At 38.4% G+C, this 20009-nt stretch overlaps 1 protein-coding gene across 2 annotated transcripts in view; it reads right to left on the bottom strand.

Moving 5' to 3' along the window:
- Positions 1 to 280: 280 nt before the first annotated feature.
- The window catches only part of LOC118381823 (procollagen-lysine,2-oxoglutarate 5-dioxygenase 2-like), a 160216-nt gene continuing 140487 nt past the window's right edge, over positions 281 to 20009 (bottom strand). For both annotated transcript variants that reach the window (XM_052498651.1, XM_052498648.1), the window contains 4 exons: positions 19634 to 19738; positions 9015 to 9161; positions 3896 to 4021; positions 281 to 1843 (listed from right to left, as the gene is read on the bottom strand). In XM_052498651.1, coding sequence (XP_052354611.1) covers positions 1688 to 1843; positions 3896 to 4021; positions 9015 to 9161; positions 19634 to 19738 — 534 coding nt within the window. In that variant the 3' untranslated portion in view covers positions 281 to 1687. The remainder of the gene's footprint in view (positions 1844 to 3895; positions 4022 to 9014; positions 9162 to 19633; positions 19739 to 20009) is intronic.

Raw genomic sequence — 20009 nt, 5'->3', positions numbered from 1 at the left:
CATACATTCTACGTATGGGTGGTCCCGGGAATCGAACCCACTACCCTGGCGTTACAAGCGCCATGCTCTACCAACTGAGCCACAGAAGTGATATGCAAAGTTGGTTTTATTGAAACAATGCAGAGAAAATGAGAATTTAATGGTTTTGACGGATGGCTTCAAGATAATAGAAGTTAATCTTACAATAGAGGGGGAAAATGTCAGGCTTTTTTCTTCACTCGTCCTACTCTACGGTTGAGTCTTTCACTGGGGATCATTTCTCAAAGGACAACGTGACTGCTGGAATTTTAAAAAACAAACACTATTCATGTTTGTTTTTTGCAACTTTATTACGGTTCCATCCATTTCACAATAAGTTACACACTTGAACTGGCTGAGGTTCAAAGTTCATTCACAAACAACTTTCAGAGGAAGTAAACATCTCCTGTGATGTTGTCCTACGATGTAAAACAAAAAAACATTTCAAGTAAAACATTTTTGACAATATCCAGCTTCATTCAACCAGAATTCATATTAAATTCTGCTGTAATTAATGTTTTTATCTGGTGTGCAAAAATAATAATATATATATATATATATATCTTTGGGCATGTCGGTCGTATTAACATCAGGTAACAAACTGCAACCCAATGTTCTGAAAATGGGTGGACAGAACATGGATGGACAATGGTTTTAAAACTACACTTTAAAGTACAGGTTAACCATACAAACAGGTAACCGATCTAAAATGGTTAAAACAAGCTGCCTGTTGGCAGAATTAACCATTAACACATATTTCCTTTAGATTATGGGTGGGATTACTGACTAATTCATCAGGATTATGGGTGGGATTACTGACTAATTCATCAGGATTATGAGTGGGATTACTGACTAATTCATCAGGATTATGGGTGGGATTACTGACTAATTCATAAGGATTATGGGTGGGATTAGTGACTAATTGTTCGGGATTATGGGTGGGATTACTGACTAATTCATCAGGATTATGGGTGGGATTACTGACTAATTGTTCAGGATTATGGGTGGGATTACTGACTAATTGTTCAGGATTATGGGTGGGATTACTGACTAATTGTTCAGGATTATGGGTGGGATTACTGACTAATTGTTCAGGATTATGGGTGGGATTACTGACATTCTCAGGATTATGGGTGGGATTACTGACTAATTGTTCAGGATTATGGGTGGGATTACTGACTAATTGTTCAGGATTATGGGTGGGATTACTAACAAATTGATTAGGATTGTGGGTAGGATTACTCATTGTGGGTAGGTTAGGAGTATGGGTCAACTGACTAATTGATTAGAATGATTCAACTCTGAGTGATGTGAAGTATGAAGGCTCTACTATATTTGACCTGAAATGCAGATGGCGAATTACAGTCATCATGTTAAGGCACTCTGTTCTCTGTTTGACATAGAGTTTCAAATGAAGGTGATTGTCTGACTCTGGCATGACCTTTACTACAATTTCTTTGCAGTCTTTTGTTCTTTTCAACAACAACAAAACATGTTTTTTTTAAGGGGGGGGGGTACAGTAAATTGCATCCGTAAAATGTCATGAAGACAACATCAATAAGGCACTGCATCATTAAGACAAAAAAAAATCCCAGATCAAATTAACAACAAAAACAACAACGAAAAAAAAAAACTAAACCTGATAAAATGCTATTGTAGAGTGTAAGGTTCAAGGGTCGATGAAGGAGACAGCGATGTAGCGTGTTCCGTTGGTGGTGGGCAGGCCTTCGTGGAGGTGTGTCAGACGGCCTGGGTGCATGAAACTCCAGCCCTTCCTAGGGGAATCTACGGAGCAGTTATACCTGTGGAACCGACAGCCGCCACCCTGGAGAGAGAGAACGGGGGAGAGAGAGAGAGAACGGGGGAGAGAGAGAGAGAGAGAGAGAACGGGAGAGAGAGAGAGAACGGGAGAGAGAGAGAGAGAGAGAGAGAGAACGGGAGAGAGAGAGAGAGAGAGAGAGAGAGAACGGGAGAGAGAGAGAGAGAACGAGAGAGAGAGAGAGAACGGGAGAGAACGAGAGAGAACGGGAGAGAACGAGAGAGAGAACGAGCGAGAGAGAGAGAGAGAGAGAGAGAGAGAGAGAGAGAGAGAGAGAGAGAGAGGGAAAGAGAGAATGGGAAAGAGAGAATGGGAAAGAGGGAGAGAGAACGGGAGAGGGAGAGTGAGAACGGGAGAGGGAGAGTGAGAACGGGAGAGGGAGAGTGAGAACGGGAGAGGGAGAGAGAGAATGGGAGAGGGAGAGCGAACAGGAGAGGGTGAGAGAGAGAGAGAACGGGAAAGGGAGAGAGAACGGGAGAGGGAGAGAGAGAATGGGAGAGGGAGAGAGAACGGGAGAGGGAGGGAGAGAGAGAGAGAACGGGAGAGGGAGGGAGAGAGAGAGAGAGAACGGGAGAGGGAGGGAGAGAGAGAGAGAGAACGGGAGAGGGAGAGAGAGAGAGAGAGAGAACGTGAGAGGGAGAGAGAGAACGGAAGAGGGAGAGAGAGAGAGAGAGAACGGGAGAGGGAGAGAGAACGGGAGAGGGAGAGAGAGAGGGAGAGAGAGAGAGAACGGGAGAGAGGGAAAGAGAGAATGGGAGAGAGGGAGAGGGAGAGAGAGAACGGGAGAGGGAGAGTGAGAACGGGAGAGGGAGAGAGAGAGCGAACAGGAGAGGGAGAGAGAGAGAGAGAACGGGAAAGGGAGAGAGAACGGGAGAGGGAGAGAGAGAGAGGGAGAGAGAACGGGAGAGGGAGGGAGAGAGAGAGAGAGAACGGGAGAGGGAGAGAGAGAACGGGAGAGGGAGAGAGAGAGAGAGAGAGCGGGAGAGAGAACGGGAGAGGGAGAGAGAGAGGGAGAGAGAGAGAGAACGGGAGCGGGAGAGGGAGAGGGAGAGAGAGAGAGAACGGGAGAGGGAGAGAGAGAGAGAGAACGGGAGAGGGAGAGAGAGGGAGAGAGAGAACGGGAGAGGGAGAGAGAGAGAGAGAGAGAGGGAGAGAGAGAACGGGGGAGGGAGAGAGAGAACGGGGAGAGGAGAGAGAGAGACGGGAGAGAGAGAGAGAGAGAGAGAGAGAGAGAGAGAGAGAACGGGAGAGAGGGAGAGAGAGAGAGAGAACGGGAGAGGGAGAGAGAGAGAGAGAACGGGAGAGGGAGAGAGAGAGAGAGAACGGGAGAGGGAGAGAGAACGGGAGAGGAGAGAGAAGGGAGAGAGAGAGAGAACGGGAGAGGGAGAGAGAACGGGAGAGAGGAGAGAGAGAGAGAACGGGAGAGGGAGAGAGAGAGAACGGGAGAGGGAGAGAGAGAGAACGGGAGAGGGAGAGAGAGAGAACGGGAGAGGGAGAGAGAGAGAGAGAACATGAGAGGGAGAGAGAGAGAGAGAACGAGAGAGGGAGAGAGAGAGAGAACGGGAGAGGGAGAGAGAGAGAGAACGGGAGAGAGAGAAAGAACGGAAGAGGGAGAGAGAGAGAGAGAGAGAGAGAGAACGGGAGAGAGAGAGAGAACGGGAGAGGGAGAGAGAGAGAACGGGAGAGGGAGGGAGAGAGAGAGAGAACGGGAGAGGGAGAGAGAGAGAGAGAACGGGAGAGGGAGAGAGAGAGAACGGGAGAGGGAGGGAGAGAGAGAACACAGCACCCAGTGAATATCTGTGTGTAACTGTATATTTTCATTGTGTGCTCTACTGTGGACACGAGATAAATTTACTTTTGTTTTGACACCCAGTACAATGTTTTACCTAGAAGTCAGTTCCTGTTTTGACATTCAGTACAATGTCTTACCTAGAAGTCAGTTCCTGTTTTGACATTCAGAACAATGTTTTACCTGGGAGTCAGTTCCTGTTTTGACATTCAGAACAATGTTTTACCTGGGAGTCAGTTCCTGTTTTGACATTCAGAACAATGTCTTACCTGGAAGTCAGTTCCTTTGCTGTTGAGAGCAACGTTGATGGTGAATGTGGAGGAGTCATGATGGGGTCTCAGGTAGGCCTGTCTGCCGGGGGTGTACTTCACTACAAAGTTCATCACCGCATAGCCCTGTGGAGAACCGTTACAGAAATATCTTTCAACATCTCTTAGATAATCCTTATGTGAAGTTAAGGCCAAAAAGACATCATGTCATTCCCATCTCTTAGACAGTATCTGCTGATCAACCTACAATCAATTAAACACTGTACAACAGATCTGGATGGGATTAAAAAGTTTAGTCTGAAATGTTGGTCAGTAGGCTATTTGTGATACGCAATTATCATCATGCACTGCTATAATAGATTATGTAATAAAAAATTATGAAATATAATAAGGTAACATAATAGTTTATGCAATATAATAGATTATGTAATATAATAGATTATGTAATTAAGTAGTTGATATAATATAGATGTAATTTATTATGTGATGTAATATAATATATATAATATAATAGATGTAACATAAGATGATGTAATGTAATAGTTGATGCAATATAGAATATGAAGTAATATAATATAATATATTAAATATAATAGATGATGTATTATAATAGATGATGTAATATAATAGTTGATGTAATATAATAGATGATGTAATAGAATAGATGATGTAATATAATAGATGATGTAATATAATAGTTGATGTAATATAATAGTTGATGTAATCTAATAGATGATGTAATATAATAGATGATGTAATATAATAGATGATGCAATATAATAGATGATGTAATATAATAGATGATGTAATATAATAGATGTAATATAATAGATGATGTAATATAATATAATAGATGATGTAATATAATAGTTGATGTAATATAATAGTTGATGTAATATAATAGATGATGTAATATAATAGTTGATGTAATATAATAGATGATGTAATATAATAGATGATGTAATATAATAGATGTAATATAATAGATGATGTAATATAATATAATAGATGATGTAATATAATAGTTGATGTAATATAATAGTTGATGTAATATAATAGATGATGTAATAGAATAGATGATGTAATATAATAGACGATGTAATATAATAGTCAAAGTAATATAGTAGTTGATGTAATATAATAGATGATAAAATATAATATATGATGTAATATAATATCTGTAATATAATAGTTGATGTAATTTAATAGATGTAATAAAACAGATGTAATATAATATCTGTAATATAATAGATAATGTAATATAATACATGATGTAATATAATAGATTATGTAATAAAACAGATGTAATATAATATCTGTAATATAATAGATAATGTAATATAATAAATTATGTAATATAATAGTTGATGTAATATAATAGATGATGTAATAGAATAGATGATGTAATATAATAGTTGATGTAATATAATAGTTGATGTAATCTAATAGATGATGTAATATAATAGATGATGTAATATAATAGATGATGTAATATAATAGATGATGTAATATAATAGATGATGTAATATAATAGATGATGTAATATAATAGATGATGTAATATAATAGTTGATGTAATATAATAGATGTAATATAATAGATGATGTAATATAATAGTTGATGTAATATAATAGATGATGTAATATAATAGATCATGTAATATAATAGATTATGTAATATAATAGATGATGTAATATAATAGATGATGTAATATAATAGATGATGTAATATAATAGATGATTTATTATAATAGTTGATGTAATAGAATAGATTATTGTAATATAATAGTTGATATAATATAATATCTATAATATAATATAATAGTTGATGTAATATAATATATGTAATATAATAGTTGATGTAATATAATATATGTAATGTAATGTAAAATAGTTGATGTAATATAATAGATGATGTAATATAATAGATGATGTAATATAATATCTGTAATATAATAGTTGATGTAATTTAATAGATGATGTAATAAAACAGATGTAATATAATATCTGTAATATAATAGATAATGTAATATAATACATGATGTAATATAATAGATGATGTAATATAATAGATGTAATATAATAGATGTAATATAATAGTTGATGTAATATAATAGTTGATGTAATATAATAGATGTAATATAATAGATGTAATATAATAGATGATGTAATATAATAGATGATGTAATATAATAGATGTAATATAATAGATGATGTAATATAATAGATGTAATATAATAGTTGATGTAATTTAATAGATGTAATATAATATAATAGATGTCATATAATAGTTGATGTAATATAATAGATGATGTAATATAATAGATGATGTAATATAATAGATGTAATATAATAGATGATGTAATATAATAGATGTAATATAATAGTTGATGTAATTTAATAGATGTAATATAATATAATAGATGTCATATAATAGTTGATGTAATATAATAGATGATGTAATATAATAGATGATGTAATATAATAGATGATGTAATATAATAGATGATGTATTATAATAGTTGATGTAATAGAATAAATTATTGTAATATAATAGTTGATATAATATAATATCTGTAATATAATATAATAGTTGATGAAATATAATATATGTAATATAATAGATGATGTAATATAATAGTTGATGTAATATAATACTTGATGTAATATAATATATGATGTAATAAAACAGATGTAATATAATATCTGTAATATAATAGTTGATGTAATTTAATAGATGATGTAATAAAACAGATGTAATATAATAGATAATGTAATATAATAGATGATGTAATATAATAGATGATGTAATATAATAGATGATGTAATATAATAGTTGATGTAATATAATAGATGATGTAATATAATAGATGATGTAATATAATAGATGATGTAATATAATAGATGTAATATAATAGATGATGTATTATAATAGTTGATGTAATATAATAGATGATGTAATATAATAGTTGATGTAATATAATAGATCATGTAATATAATAGATCATGTAATATAATAGATGATGTAATACAATAGATTATGTAATAAAACAGATGTAATATAATATCTGTAATATAATAGATAATGTAATATAATAAATGATGTAATATAATAGTTGATGTAATAGAATAGATGATGTAATATAATAGATGATGTAATATAATAGTTGATGTAATATAATAGATAATGTAATATAATAGATGATGTAATATAATAGTTGATGTAATATAATAGATAATGTAATATAATAGATGATGTAATATAATAGTTGATGTAATATAATAGATGATGTAATATAATAGAGTATATAATATAATATTATGTAATATAATAGTTGATGTAATATAATACTTGATGTAATATAATATATGATGTAATAAAACAGATGTAATATAATATCTGTAATATAATAGTAATTTAATGATGTAATTTAATAGATGATGTAATAAAACAGATGTAATATAATAGATAATGTAATATAATAGATGTAATATAATAGATGATGTAATATAATAGTTGATGTAATATAATAGATTATGTAATATAATAGTTGATGTAATATAATAGATGTAATATAATAGATGATGTAATATAATAGATGTTGTAATATAATAGATGATGTAATATAATAGATGATGTAATATAATAGATGATGTATTATAATAGTTGATGTAATATAATAGATGATGTAATATAATAGTTGATGTAATATAATAGTTGATGTAATATAATAGATGATGTAATATAATAGATGATGTAATAGAATAGATGATGTAATATAATAAATTATTGTAATATAATAGTTGATATAATATAATATCTGTAATATAATATAATAGTTGATGAAATATAATATATGTAATATAATAGATGATGTAATATAATAGTTGATGTAATATAATACTTGATGTAATATAATATATGATGTAATAAAACATCTGTGATATAATATAATATCTGTAATATAATATAATAGTTGATGAAATATAATATATGTAATATAATAGATGATGTAATATAATAGTTGATGTAATATAATACTTGATGTAATATAATATATGATGTAATAAAACATCTGTAATATAATAGTTGATGTAATTTAATAGATGATGTAATAAAACAGATGTAATATAATAGATAATGTAATATAATAGATGATGTAATATAATAGATGATGTAATATAATAGATGATGTAATATAATAGTTGATGTAATATAATAGATTATGTAATATAATAGTTGATGTAATATAATAGATGTAATATAATAGATGATGTAATATAATAGATGATGTAATATAATAGATGATGTAATATAATAGATGATGTAATATAATAGTTGATGTAATATAATAGATGATGTAATATAATAGATGATGTAATATAATAGTTGATGTAATATAATAGATGATGTAATATAATAGATGATGTAATATAATAGATGATGTATTATAATAGTTGATGTAATATAATAGATGATGTAATATAATAGATGATGTAATATAATAGTTGATGTAATATAATAGATGATGTAATATAATAGATGATGTAATATAATAGATGATGTAATAGAATAAATTATTGTAATATAATAGTTGATATAATATAATATCTGTAATATAATATAATAGTTGATGAAATATAATATATGTAATATAATAGATAATGTAATATAATAGTTGATGTAATATAATACTTGATGTAATATAATATATGATGTAATAAAACAGATGTAATATAATATCTGTAATATAATAGTTTATGTAATTTAATAGATGATGTAATAAAACAGATGTAATATAATAGATAATGTAATATAATAGATGATGTAATATAATAGATGATGTAATATAATAGATGATGTAATATAATAGTTGATGTAATATAATAGATGATGTAATTTAATAGATGATGTAATATAATATAATAGATGTCATATAATAGTTGATGTAATATAATATAATAGATGATCTAACAGTAGCTGTATCATTGCAGATACATTGGTGTAGTATCCGGAGAAGACTTTGAGAGTGACGGGGGATAAGACAGACAGACAGACAGACAGACAGACAGACAGACAGACAGACAGACAGACAGACAGACAGACAGACAGACAGACACCTTGGTATAGTATCCGGAGAAGACTTTGAGAGTGACGGGGGATATGAACTCTCTGATGAAGTGTAGCCACTCCTTATCGTAACCGATCTGCTTCATGTGGATGTCATCAGTCGGCACGGTCTCATAGCCGCCGGTGATCCTCTTGTCCTGATTGGAAGAGAGACCAGGAAACAAGAGAACAACGACAGAACATATTAGCCAGAACCTCGTCCTCCTCTGTTTCTGTGTGATTGTGTGACTGCTATCTCCAGGGTGATGGTTAGGGATGATGAGGGATGATGAGGGATGAGTGGTGGGTGGGTTTAAACCGGTCCCTTTGAAGATGAATGATTTGACTCAGCAGACACCAACCTGATGACCCACAGGCTAAGAATTCACCAGAGATCTCAATGCTTAATGGTTGTGTTATTGTGTTGTGTGCTGCGCGCTGTGTGAATACTTCCATTACACTACTTCGATATGCACCAGTAGGGATTAAGACGTGAGTATAGGCTCATTATGGCCGAGATTATGGACTGGTTATCCTTTAACATTATGCTGTGTGTGACTGCTGTCTTTCCATCAGCCCTATGCAGTGGTGTAGTGGAGCCTGGAGAAGTGGGAATAAACTCTAATTTAGCAAAAAAAAGTTCCCAAACAGCCATCCCAGCGAAGTAAAGGCACCCTGTGTGAAAATCCTGTTTTCCTTTCAGATTTCCACACTCAAAATCACACTATTTTTAATAGAAATTATGGTCTAAATTCACAACAAACATAAATCTGATTGGGTGGGCCTGTCAGGGCCTGGCTCCCAATTGGGTGGGCCTGTGTCCACCCAGACCCATCCATGTACAGTCTTCGCCCCTGATGAAAACAGCGCATGATGACAATCGCTCATCACAAATAGCCTACTAACCAACACTTCGGACTAAACTTTATCAATAACTGGTTTCCATAGGCATTTAGCTTAGCATTTACTGGTAGATATGGTTTCCATAGGCATTGTTGCCTTAGTTAGCATTTACTGGTAGATATGGTTTCCATAGGCATTGCTGCCTTACTTAGCATTTACTGGTAGATATGGTTTCCATACCCATTGCTGCCTTACTTAGCATTTACTGGTAGATATGGTTTCCATAGGCATTGCTGCCTTAGTTAGCATTTACTGGTAGATATGGTTTCCATAGGCATTGCTGTCTTACTTAGCATTTACTGGTAGATATGGTTTCCATACCCATTGCTGTCTTACTTAGCATTTACTGGTAGATATGGTTTCCATACCCATTGCTGTCTTACTTAGCATTTACTGGTATATATGGTTTCCATAGGCATTGCTGTCTTACTTAGCATTTACTGGTAGATATGGTTTCCATAGGCATTGCTGCCTTACTTAGCATTTACTGGTAGATATGGTTTCCATACCCATTGCTGTCTTACTTAGCATTTACTGGTAGATATGGTTTCCATACCCATTGCTGTCTTACTTAGCATTTACTGGTAGATATGGTTTCCATAGGCATTGCTGCCTTACTTAGCATTTACTGGTAGATATGGTTTCCATACCCATTGCTGTCTTACTTAGCATTTACTGGTAGATATGGTTTCCATACCCATTGCCGTCTTACTTAGCATTTACTGGTATATATGGTTTCCATAGGCATTGCTGCCTTAGTTAGCATTTACTGGTAGATATGGTTTCCATAGCCATTGCTGTCTTACTTAGCATTTACTGGTAGATATGGTTTCCATACCCATTGCTGCCTTACTTAGCATTTACTGGTATATATGGTTTCCATAGGCATTGCTGCCTTAGTTAGCATTTACTGGTAGATATGGTTTCCATACCCATTGCTGTCTTACTTAGCATTTACTGGTATATATGGTTTCCATAGGCATTGCTGCCTTAGTTAGCATGTACTGGTAGATATGGTTTCCATACCCATTGCTGTCTTACTTAGCATTTACTGGTAGATATGGTTTCCATAGGCATTGCTGCCTTACTTAGCATTTACTGGTAGATATGGTTTCCATAGGCATTGCTGCCTTACTTAGCATTTACTGGTAGATATGGTTTCCATACCCATTGCTGTCTTACTTAGCATTTACTGGTAGATATGGTTTCCATACCCATTGCTGCCTTACTTAGCATTTACTGGTAGATATGGTTTCCATACCCATTGCTGCCTTACTTAGCATTTACTGGTAGATATGGTTTCCATACCCATTGCTGTCTTACTTAGCATTTACTGGTAGATATGGTTTCCATACCCATTGCTGCCTTACTTAGCATTTACTGGTATATATGGTTTCCATACCCATTGCTGTCTTACTTAGCATTTACTGGTAGATATGGTTTCCATACCCATTGCTGCCTTACTTAGCATTTACTGGTAGATATGGTTACCATACCCATTGCTGTCTTACTTAGCATTTACTGGTAGATATGGTTTCCATACCCATTGCTGTCTTACTTAGCATTTACTGGTATATATGGTTTCCATAGGCATTGCTGCCTTAGTTAGCATTTACTGGTAGATATGGTTTCCATACCCATTGCTGTCTTACTTAGCATTTACTGGTAGATATGGTTTCCATAGGCATTGCTGCCTTACTTAGCATTTACTGGTAGATATGGTTTCCATAGGCATTGCTGCCTTACTTAGCATTTACTGGTAGATATGGTTTCCATACCCATTGCTGTCTTACTTAGCATTTACTGGTAGATATGGTTTCCATACCCATTGCTGCCTTACTTAGCATTTACTGGTAGATATGGTTTCCATACCCATTGCTGCCTTACTTAGCATTTACTGGTAGATATGGTTTCCATACCCATTGCTGTCTTACTTAGCATTTACTGGTAGATATGGTTTCCATACCCATTGCTGTCTTACTTAGCATTTACTGGTATATATGGTTTCCATAGGCATTGCTGCCTTAGTTAGCATTTACTGGTAGATATGGTTTCCATAGGCATTGCTGCCTTAGTTAGCATTTACTGGTAGATATGGTTTCCATACCCATTGCTGTCTTACTTAGCATTTACTGGTATATATGGTTTCCATACCCATTGCTGCCTTACTTAGCATTTACTGGTAGATATGGTTTCCATACCCATTGCTGCCTTACTTAGCATTTACTGGTATATATGGTTTCCATACCCATTGCTGTCTTACTTAGCATTTACTGGTAGATATGGTTTCCATACCCATTGCTGCCTTACTTAGCATTTACTGGTAGATATGGTTTCCATACCCATTGCTGTCTTACTTAGCATTTACTGGTAGATATGGTTTCCATACCCATTGCTGCCTTACTTAGCATTTACTGGTAGATATGGTTTCCATAGGCATTGCTGCCTTACTTAGCATTTACTGGTAGATATGGTTTCCATACCCATTGCTGTCTTACTTAGCATTTACTGGTAGATATGGTTTCCATACCCATTGCTGTCTTACTTAGCATTTACTGGTAGATATGGTTTCCATACCCATTGCTGTCTTACTTAGCATTTACTGGTATATATGGTTTCCATAGGCATTGCTGCCTTAGTTAGCATTTACTGGTAGATATGGTTTCCATACCCATTGCTGTCTTACTTAGCATTTACTGGTAGATATGGTTTCCATACCCATTGCTGCCTTACTTAGCATTTACTGGTAGATATGGTTTCCATACCCATTGCTGCCTTACTTAGCATTTACTGGTATATATGGTTTCCATACCCATTGCTGTCTTACTTAGCATTTACTGGTAGATATGGTTTCCATACCCATTGCTGCCTTACTTAGCATTTACTGGTAGATATGGTTTCCATACCCATTGCTGTCTTACTTAGCATTTACTGGTAGATATGGTTTCCATACCCATTGCTGTCTTACTTAGCATTTACTGGTATATATGGTTTCCATAGGCATTGCTGCCTTAGTTAGCATTTACTGGTAGATATGGTTTCCATACCCATTGCTGTCTTACTTAGCATTTACTGGTAGATATGGTTTCCATACCCATTGCTGCCTTACTTAGCATTTACTGGTAGATATGGTTTCCATAGGCATTGCTGCCTTACTTAGCATTTACTGGTAGATATGGTTTCCATAGGCATTGCTGCCTTACTTAGCATTTACTGGTAGATATGGTTTCCATACCCATTGCTGTCTTACTTAGCATTTACTGGTAGATATGGTTTCCATACCCATTGCTGCCTTACTTAGCATTTACTGGTAGATATGGTTTCCATACCCATTGCTGTCTTACTTAGCATTTACTGGTAGATATGGTTTCCATACCCATTGCTGCCTTACTTAGCATTTACTGGTAGATATGGTTTCCATAGGCATTGCTGCCTTACTTAGCATTTACTGGTAGATATGGTTTCCATAGGCATTGCTGCCTTAGTTAGCATTTACTGGTATATATGGTTTTCCATACCCATTGCTGTCTTACTTAGCATTTACTGGTAGATATGGTTTCCATAGGCATTGCTGCCTTAGTTAGCATTTACTGGTAGATATGGTTTCCATACCCATTGCTGTCTTACTTAGCATTTACTGGTAGATATGGTTTCCATAGGCATTGCTGTCTTACTTAGCATTTACTGGTAGATATGGTTTCCATACCCATTGCTGCCTTACTTAGCATTTACTGGTAGATATGGTTTCCATAGGCATTGCTGTCTTACTTAGCATTTACTGGTAGATATGGTTTCCATACCCATTGCTGCCTTACTTAGCATTTACTGGTAGATATGGTTTCCATACCCATTGCTGCCTTAGTTAGCATTTACTGGTATATATGGTTTCCATACCCATTGCTGTCTTACTTAGCATTTACTGGTAGATATGGTTTCCATACCCATTGCTGCCTTAGTTAGCATTTACTGGTATATATGGTTTCCATACCCATTGCTGCCTTACTTAGCATTTACTGGTAGATATGGTTTCCATACCCATTGCTGCCTTAGTTAGCATTTACTGGTAGATATAAGTTGAAAAGTCTTTCCGGCTACCGATGTCATTCTTATGTGAGCTGCTCCAGAAACAGCTGAGAGCTGTACAGACTTACTGCCTGTTCAGCTGAACCGAGGCTGTGTGTGTGAGCTGCTCTATGCCAGAACCAGCTGAGAGACTGAACACTCTTACTGCCTGTTCAGCTGAAACTAGGCTGTGTGTGTGAGCTGCTCTATGCCAGAACCAGCTGAGAGACTGAACACTCTTACTGCCTGTTCAGCTGAAACTAGGCTGTGTGTGTGAGCTGCTCTATGCCAGAACCAGCTGAGAGACTGAACACTCTTACTGCCTGCAGATGAAACTAGGCTGTGTGTGCTGCACGCATGTGAATATATTTCACTGTCTTGGCGAAAGTGTAGGCTACTTTGCCCATGATTTCTCGATTGTACTACATGACTGATACATTGTAAACCTTCGCTGCACTACTTTGATAGCACCAGTAGGGATTAAGACCCTTCACCACTGAAGGGTCTATAGGTTCACCACTGAAGACCTATAGGTTCACCACTGAAGGGTCTATAGGTTCACCACCACTGAAGGGTCTATAGGTTCACCACTGAAGGTCTATAGGTTCACCACTGAAGGGTCTATAGGTTCACCACTGAAGGTCTATAGGTTCACCACTGAAGGCCTATAGGTTCACCACTGAAGGGTCTATAGGTTCACCACTGAAGACCTATAGGTTCACCACTGAAGGGTCTATAGGTTCACCACTGAAGGGTCTATAGGTTCACCACTGAATGGTCTATAGGTTCACCACTGAAGACCTATAGGTTCACCACTGAAGGTCTATAGGTTCACCACTGAAGGCCTATAGGTTCACCACTGAAGGTCAATAGGTTCACCACTGAAGGGCCTATAGGTTCACCACTGAAGGTCTATAGGTTCACCACTGAAGGCCTATAGGTTCACCACTGAAGGGCCTATAGGTTCACCACTGAAGGTCTATAGGTTCACCACTGAAGGTCTATAGGTTCACCACTGAAGGTCTATAGGTTCACCACTGAAGGGTCTATAGGTTCACCACTGAAGGGCCTATAGGTTCACCACTGAAGGTCTATAGGTTCACCACTGAAGGTCTATAGGTTCACCACTGAAGGGTCTACTGAAGGTTCACCACTGAAGTTCTATAGGTTCACCACTGAAGGGCCTATAGGTTCACCACTGAAGGGGCCTATAGGTTCACCACTGAAGGGCCTATAGGTTCACCACTGAAGGGCCTATAGGTTCACCACTGAAGGGCCTATAGGTTCACCACTGAAGGGCCTATAGGTTCACCACTGAAGGGTCTATAGGTTCACCACTGAAGGCCTATAGGTTCACCACTGAAGGGCCTATAGGTTCACCACTGAAGGGTCTATAGGTTCACCACTGAAGGGCCTATAGGTTCACCACTGAAGGGTCTATAGGTTCACCACTGAAGGGCCTATAGGTTCACCACTGAAGGGTCTATAGGTTCACCACTGAAGACCTATAGGTTCACCACTGAAGGTCTATAGGTTCACCACTGAAGGCCTATAGGTTCACCACTGAAGGTCAATAGGTTCACCACTGAAGGGTCTATAGGTTCACCACTGAAGGGTCTATAGGTTCACCACTGAAGGTCTATAGGTTCACCACTGAAGGGTCTATAGGTTCACCACTGAAGGGCCTATAGGTTCACCACTGAAGGGTCTATAGGTTCACCACTGAAGGGTCTATAGGTTCACCACTGAAGGTCTATAGGTTCACCACTGAAGACCTATAGGTTCACCACTGAAGGGTCTATAGGTTCACCACTGAAGACCTATAGGTTCACCACTGAAGACCTATAGGTTCACCACTGAAGACCTATAGGTTCACCACTGAAGGGTCTATAGGTTCACCACTGAAGGTCTATAGGTTCACCACTGAAGGCCTATAGGTTCACCACTGAAGGTCTATAGGTTCACCACTGAAGGGTCTATAGGTTCACCACTGAAGACCTATAGGTTCACCACTGAAGACCTATAGGTTCACCACTGAAGACCTATAGGTTCACCACTGAAGACCTATAGGTTCACCACTGAAGACCTATAGGTTCACCACTGAAGGTCTATAGGTTCACCACTGAAGGAAGGTTCACCACTGAAAGGTCTATAGGTTCACCACTGAAGGACCTATAGGTTCACCACTGAAGGTCTTTGGTTTACCACTGAAAACCCTATAGGTTCACAACTGAAGACCTATAGGTTCACCACTGAAGACCTATAGGTTCACCACTGAAGGTCTATAGGTTCACCACTGAAGACCTATAGGTTCACCACTGAAGACCTATAGGTTCACCACTGAAGACCTATAGGTTCACCACTGAAGGGTCTATAGGTTCACCACTGAAGGTCTATAGGTTCACCACTGAAGGCCTATAGGTTCACCACTGAAGGGCCTATAGGTTCACCACTGAAGGGTCTATAGGTTCACCACTGAAGGGCCTATAGGTTCACCACTGAAGGGCCTATAGGTTCACCACTGAAGGGCCTATAGGTTCACCACTGAAGGGCCTATAGGTTCACCACTGAAGGGCCTATAGGTTCACCACTGAAGGGCCTATAGGTTCACCACTGAAGGGCCTATAGGTTCACCACTGAAGGGCCTATAGGTTCACCACTGAAGGGCCTATAGGTTCACCACTGAAGGGCCTATAGGTTCACCACTGAAGGGCCTATAGGTTCACCACTGAAGGGCCTATAGGTTCACCACTGAAGGGCCTATAGGTTCACCACTGAAGGTCTATAGGTTCACCACTGAAGGTCTATAGGTTCACCACTGAAGGTCTATAGGTTCACCACTGAAGGGCCTATAGGTTCACCACTGAAGACCTATAGGTTCACCACTGAAGACCTATAGGTTCACCACTGAAGGTCTATAGGTTCACCACTGAAGGCCTATAGGTTCACCACTGAAGGTCAATAGGTTCACCACTGAAGGGTCTATAGGTTCACCACTGAAGGGTCTATAGGTTCACCACTGAAGGTCTATAGGTTCACCACTGAAGGTCAATAGGTTCACCACTGAAGGGCCTATAGGTTCACCACTGAAGGGTCTATAGGTTCACCACTGAAGGGTCTATAGGTTCACCACTGAAGGTCTATAGGTTCACCACTGAAGGTCTATAGGTTCACCACTGAAGGGTCTATAGGTTCACCACTGAAGACCTATAGGTTCACCACTGAAGACCTATAGGTTCACCACTGAAGACCTATAGGTTCACCACTGAAGGGTCTATAGGTTCACCACTGAAGGTCTATAGGTTCACCACTGAAGGCCTGTAGGTTCACCACTGAAGACCTATAGGTTCACCACTGAAGGGTCTATAGGTTCACCACTGAAGACCTATAGGTTCACCACTGAAGACCTATAGGTTCACCACTGAAGACCTATAGGTTCACCACTGAAGACCTATAGGTTCACCACTGAAGACCTATAGGTTCACCACTGAAGGTCTATAGGTTCACCACTGAAGGTCTATAGGTTCACCACTGAAGGTCCTATAGGTTCACCACTGAAGGTCTATAGGTTCACCACTGAAGACCTATAGGTTCACCACTGAAGACCTATAGGTTCACCACTGAAGACCTATAGGTTCACCACTGAAGACCTATAGGTTCACCACTGAAGACCTATAGGTTCACCACTGAAGGTCTATAGGTTCACCACTGAAGACCTATAGGTTCACCACTGAAGACCTATAGGTTCACCACTGAAGGGCCTATAGGTTCACCACTGAAGGTCTATAGGTTCACCACTGAAGGTCTATAGGTTCACCACTGAAGGCCTATAGGTTCACCACTGAAGACCTATAGGTTCACCACTGAAGGGTCTATAGGTTCACCACTGAAGGTCTATAGGTTCACCACTGAAGGCCTATAGGTTCACCACTGAAGACCTATAGGTTCACCACTGAAGGGTCTATAGGTTCACCACTGAAGACCTATAGGTTCACCACTGAAGGTCTATAGGTTCACCACTGAAGGGTCTATAGGTTCACCACTGAAGGGTCTATAGGTTCACCACTGAAGGGTCTATAGGTTCACCACTGAAGGTCTATAGGTTCACCACTGAAGGGTCTATAGGTTCACCACTGAAGGTCTATAGGTTCACCACTGAAGGGTCTATAGGTTCACCACTGAAGACCTATAGGTTCACCACTGAAGACCTATAGGTTCACCACTGAAGGGTCTATAGGTTCACCACTGAAGGTCTATAGGTTCACCACTGAAGGACTATAGGTTCACCACTGAAGGGTCTATAGGTTCACCACTGAAGACCTATAGGTTCACCACTGAAGACCTATAGGTTCACCACTGAAGACCTATAGGTTCACCACTGAAGGTCTATAGGTTCACCACTGAAGACCTATAGGTTCACCACTGAAGGTCTATAGGTTCACCACTGAAGGTCTATAGGTTCACCACTGAAGGGTCTATAGGTTCACCACTGAAGGGTCTATAGGTTCACCACTGAAGGGTCTATAGGTTCACCACTGAAGGTCTATAGGTTCACCACTGAAGGGTCTATAGGTTCACCACTGAAGGGTCTATAGGTTCACCACTGAAGACCTATAGGTTCACCACTGAAGGGTCTATAGGTTCACCACTGAAGACCTATAGGTTCACCACTGAAGGTCTATAGGTTCACCACTGAAGACCTATAGGTTCACCACTGAAGGTCTATAGGTTCACCACTGAAGGACTATAGGTTCACCACTGAAGGTCTATAGGTTCACCACTGAAGACCTATAGGTTCACCACTGAAGGTCTATAGGTTCACCACTGAAGGTCTATAGGTTCACCACTGAAGGTCTATAGGTTCACCACTGAAGGTCTATAGGTTCACCACTGAAGGCCTATAGGTTCACCACTGAAGGGTCTATAGGTTCACCACTGAAGGCCTATAGGTTCACCACTGTTCACCACTGAAGGTCTATAGGTTCACCACTGAAGACCTATAGGTTCACCACTGAAGGCCTATAGGTTCACCACTGAAGACCTATAGGTTCACCACTGAAGACCTATAGGTTCACCACTGAAGGTCTATAGGTTCACCACTGAAGGGTCTATAGGTTCACCACTGAAGGGTCTATAGGTTCACCACTGAAGACCTAAGGTTCACCACTCTATAGGTTCACCACTGAAGACCTATAGGTTCACCACTGAAGACCTATAGGTTCACCACTGAAGGGTCTATAGGTTCACCACTGAAGTCTATAGGTTCACCACTGAAGGGTCTATAGGTTCACCACTGAAGGGTCTATAGGTTCACCACTGAAGGGTCTATAGGTTCACCACTGAAGGTCTATAGGTTCACCACTGAAGGGTCTATAGGTTCACCACTGAAGGGTCTATAGGTTCACCACTGAAGGGCCTATAGGTTCACCACTGAAGGGTCTATAGGTTCACCACTGAAGGTCTATAGGTTCACCACTGAAGGGTCTATAGGTTCACCACTGAAGGGTCTATAGGTTCACCACTGAAGGGTCTATAGGTTCACCACTGAAGGGTCTATCGGTTCACCACTGAAGGCCTATATGTTCACCACCACATAACTTTACAGTATGTACTATTTTATTAATCACTTTACAGTATGTACTATGTGCTACGTTTGACCTCTGACCTCATGGCTGCCTCCAGACCAGGACCCGTAGTGTTCCATCTCCTCCACCAGCTCATCACAGGCCCGCTCCGTGAAGACCGGGAACCAGAACACATCTGGACATGGCTAGAGGAGACCGACACAGACAGTTAGAGCTAAAGAGTTATAGGAGAAACAGAGAGATGAGACATCAGGAGACACACAGAGATAGGCTAGAGACAGGCACCGAGTCACTAGAGACAGGCACCGAGTCACTAGAGACAGGCACCGAGTCACTAGAGACAGGCACCGAGTCACTAGAGACAGGCACCGAGTCACTAGAGACGGGCACCGAGTCACTAGAGACAGGCACCGAGTCACTAGAGACAGGCACCGAGTCACTAGAGACAGGCACCGA

This window comes from Oncorhynchus keta, chromosome 4, assembly GCF_023373465.1.
Source record: "Oncorhynchus keta strain PuntledgeMale-10-30-2019 chromosome 4, Oket_V2, whole genome shotgun sequence".
Lineage (NCBI taxonomy): Eukaryota > Metazoa > Chordata > Actinopteri > Salmoniformes > Salmonidae > Oncorhynchus > Oncorhynchus keta.
Note: the sequence above shows the minus strand (reverse complement) of the source record. Positions and strands in the feature narration are given on the sequence as shown.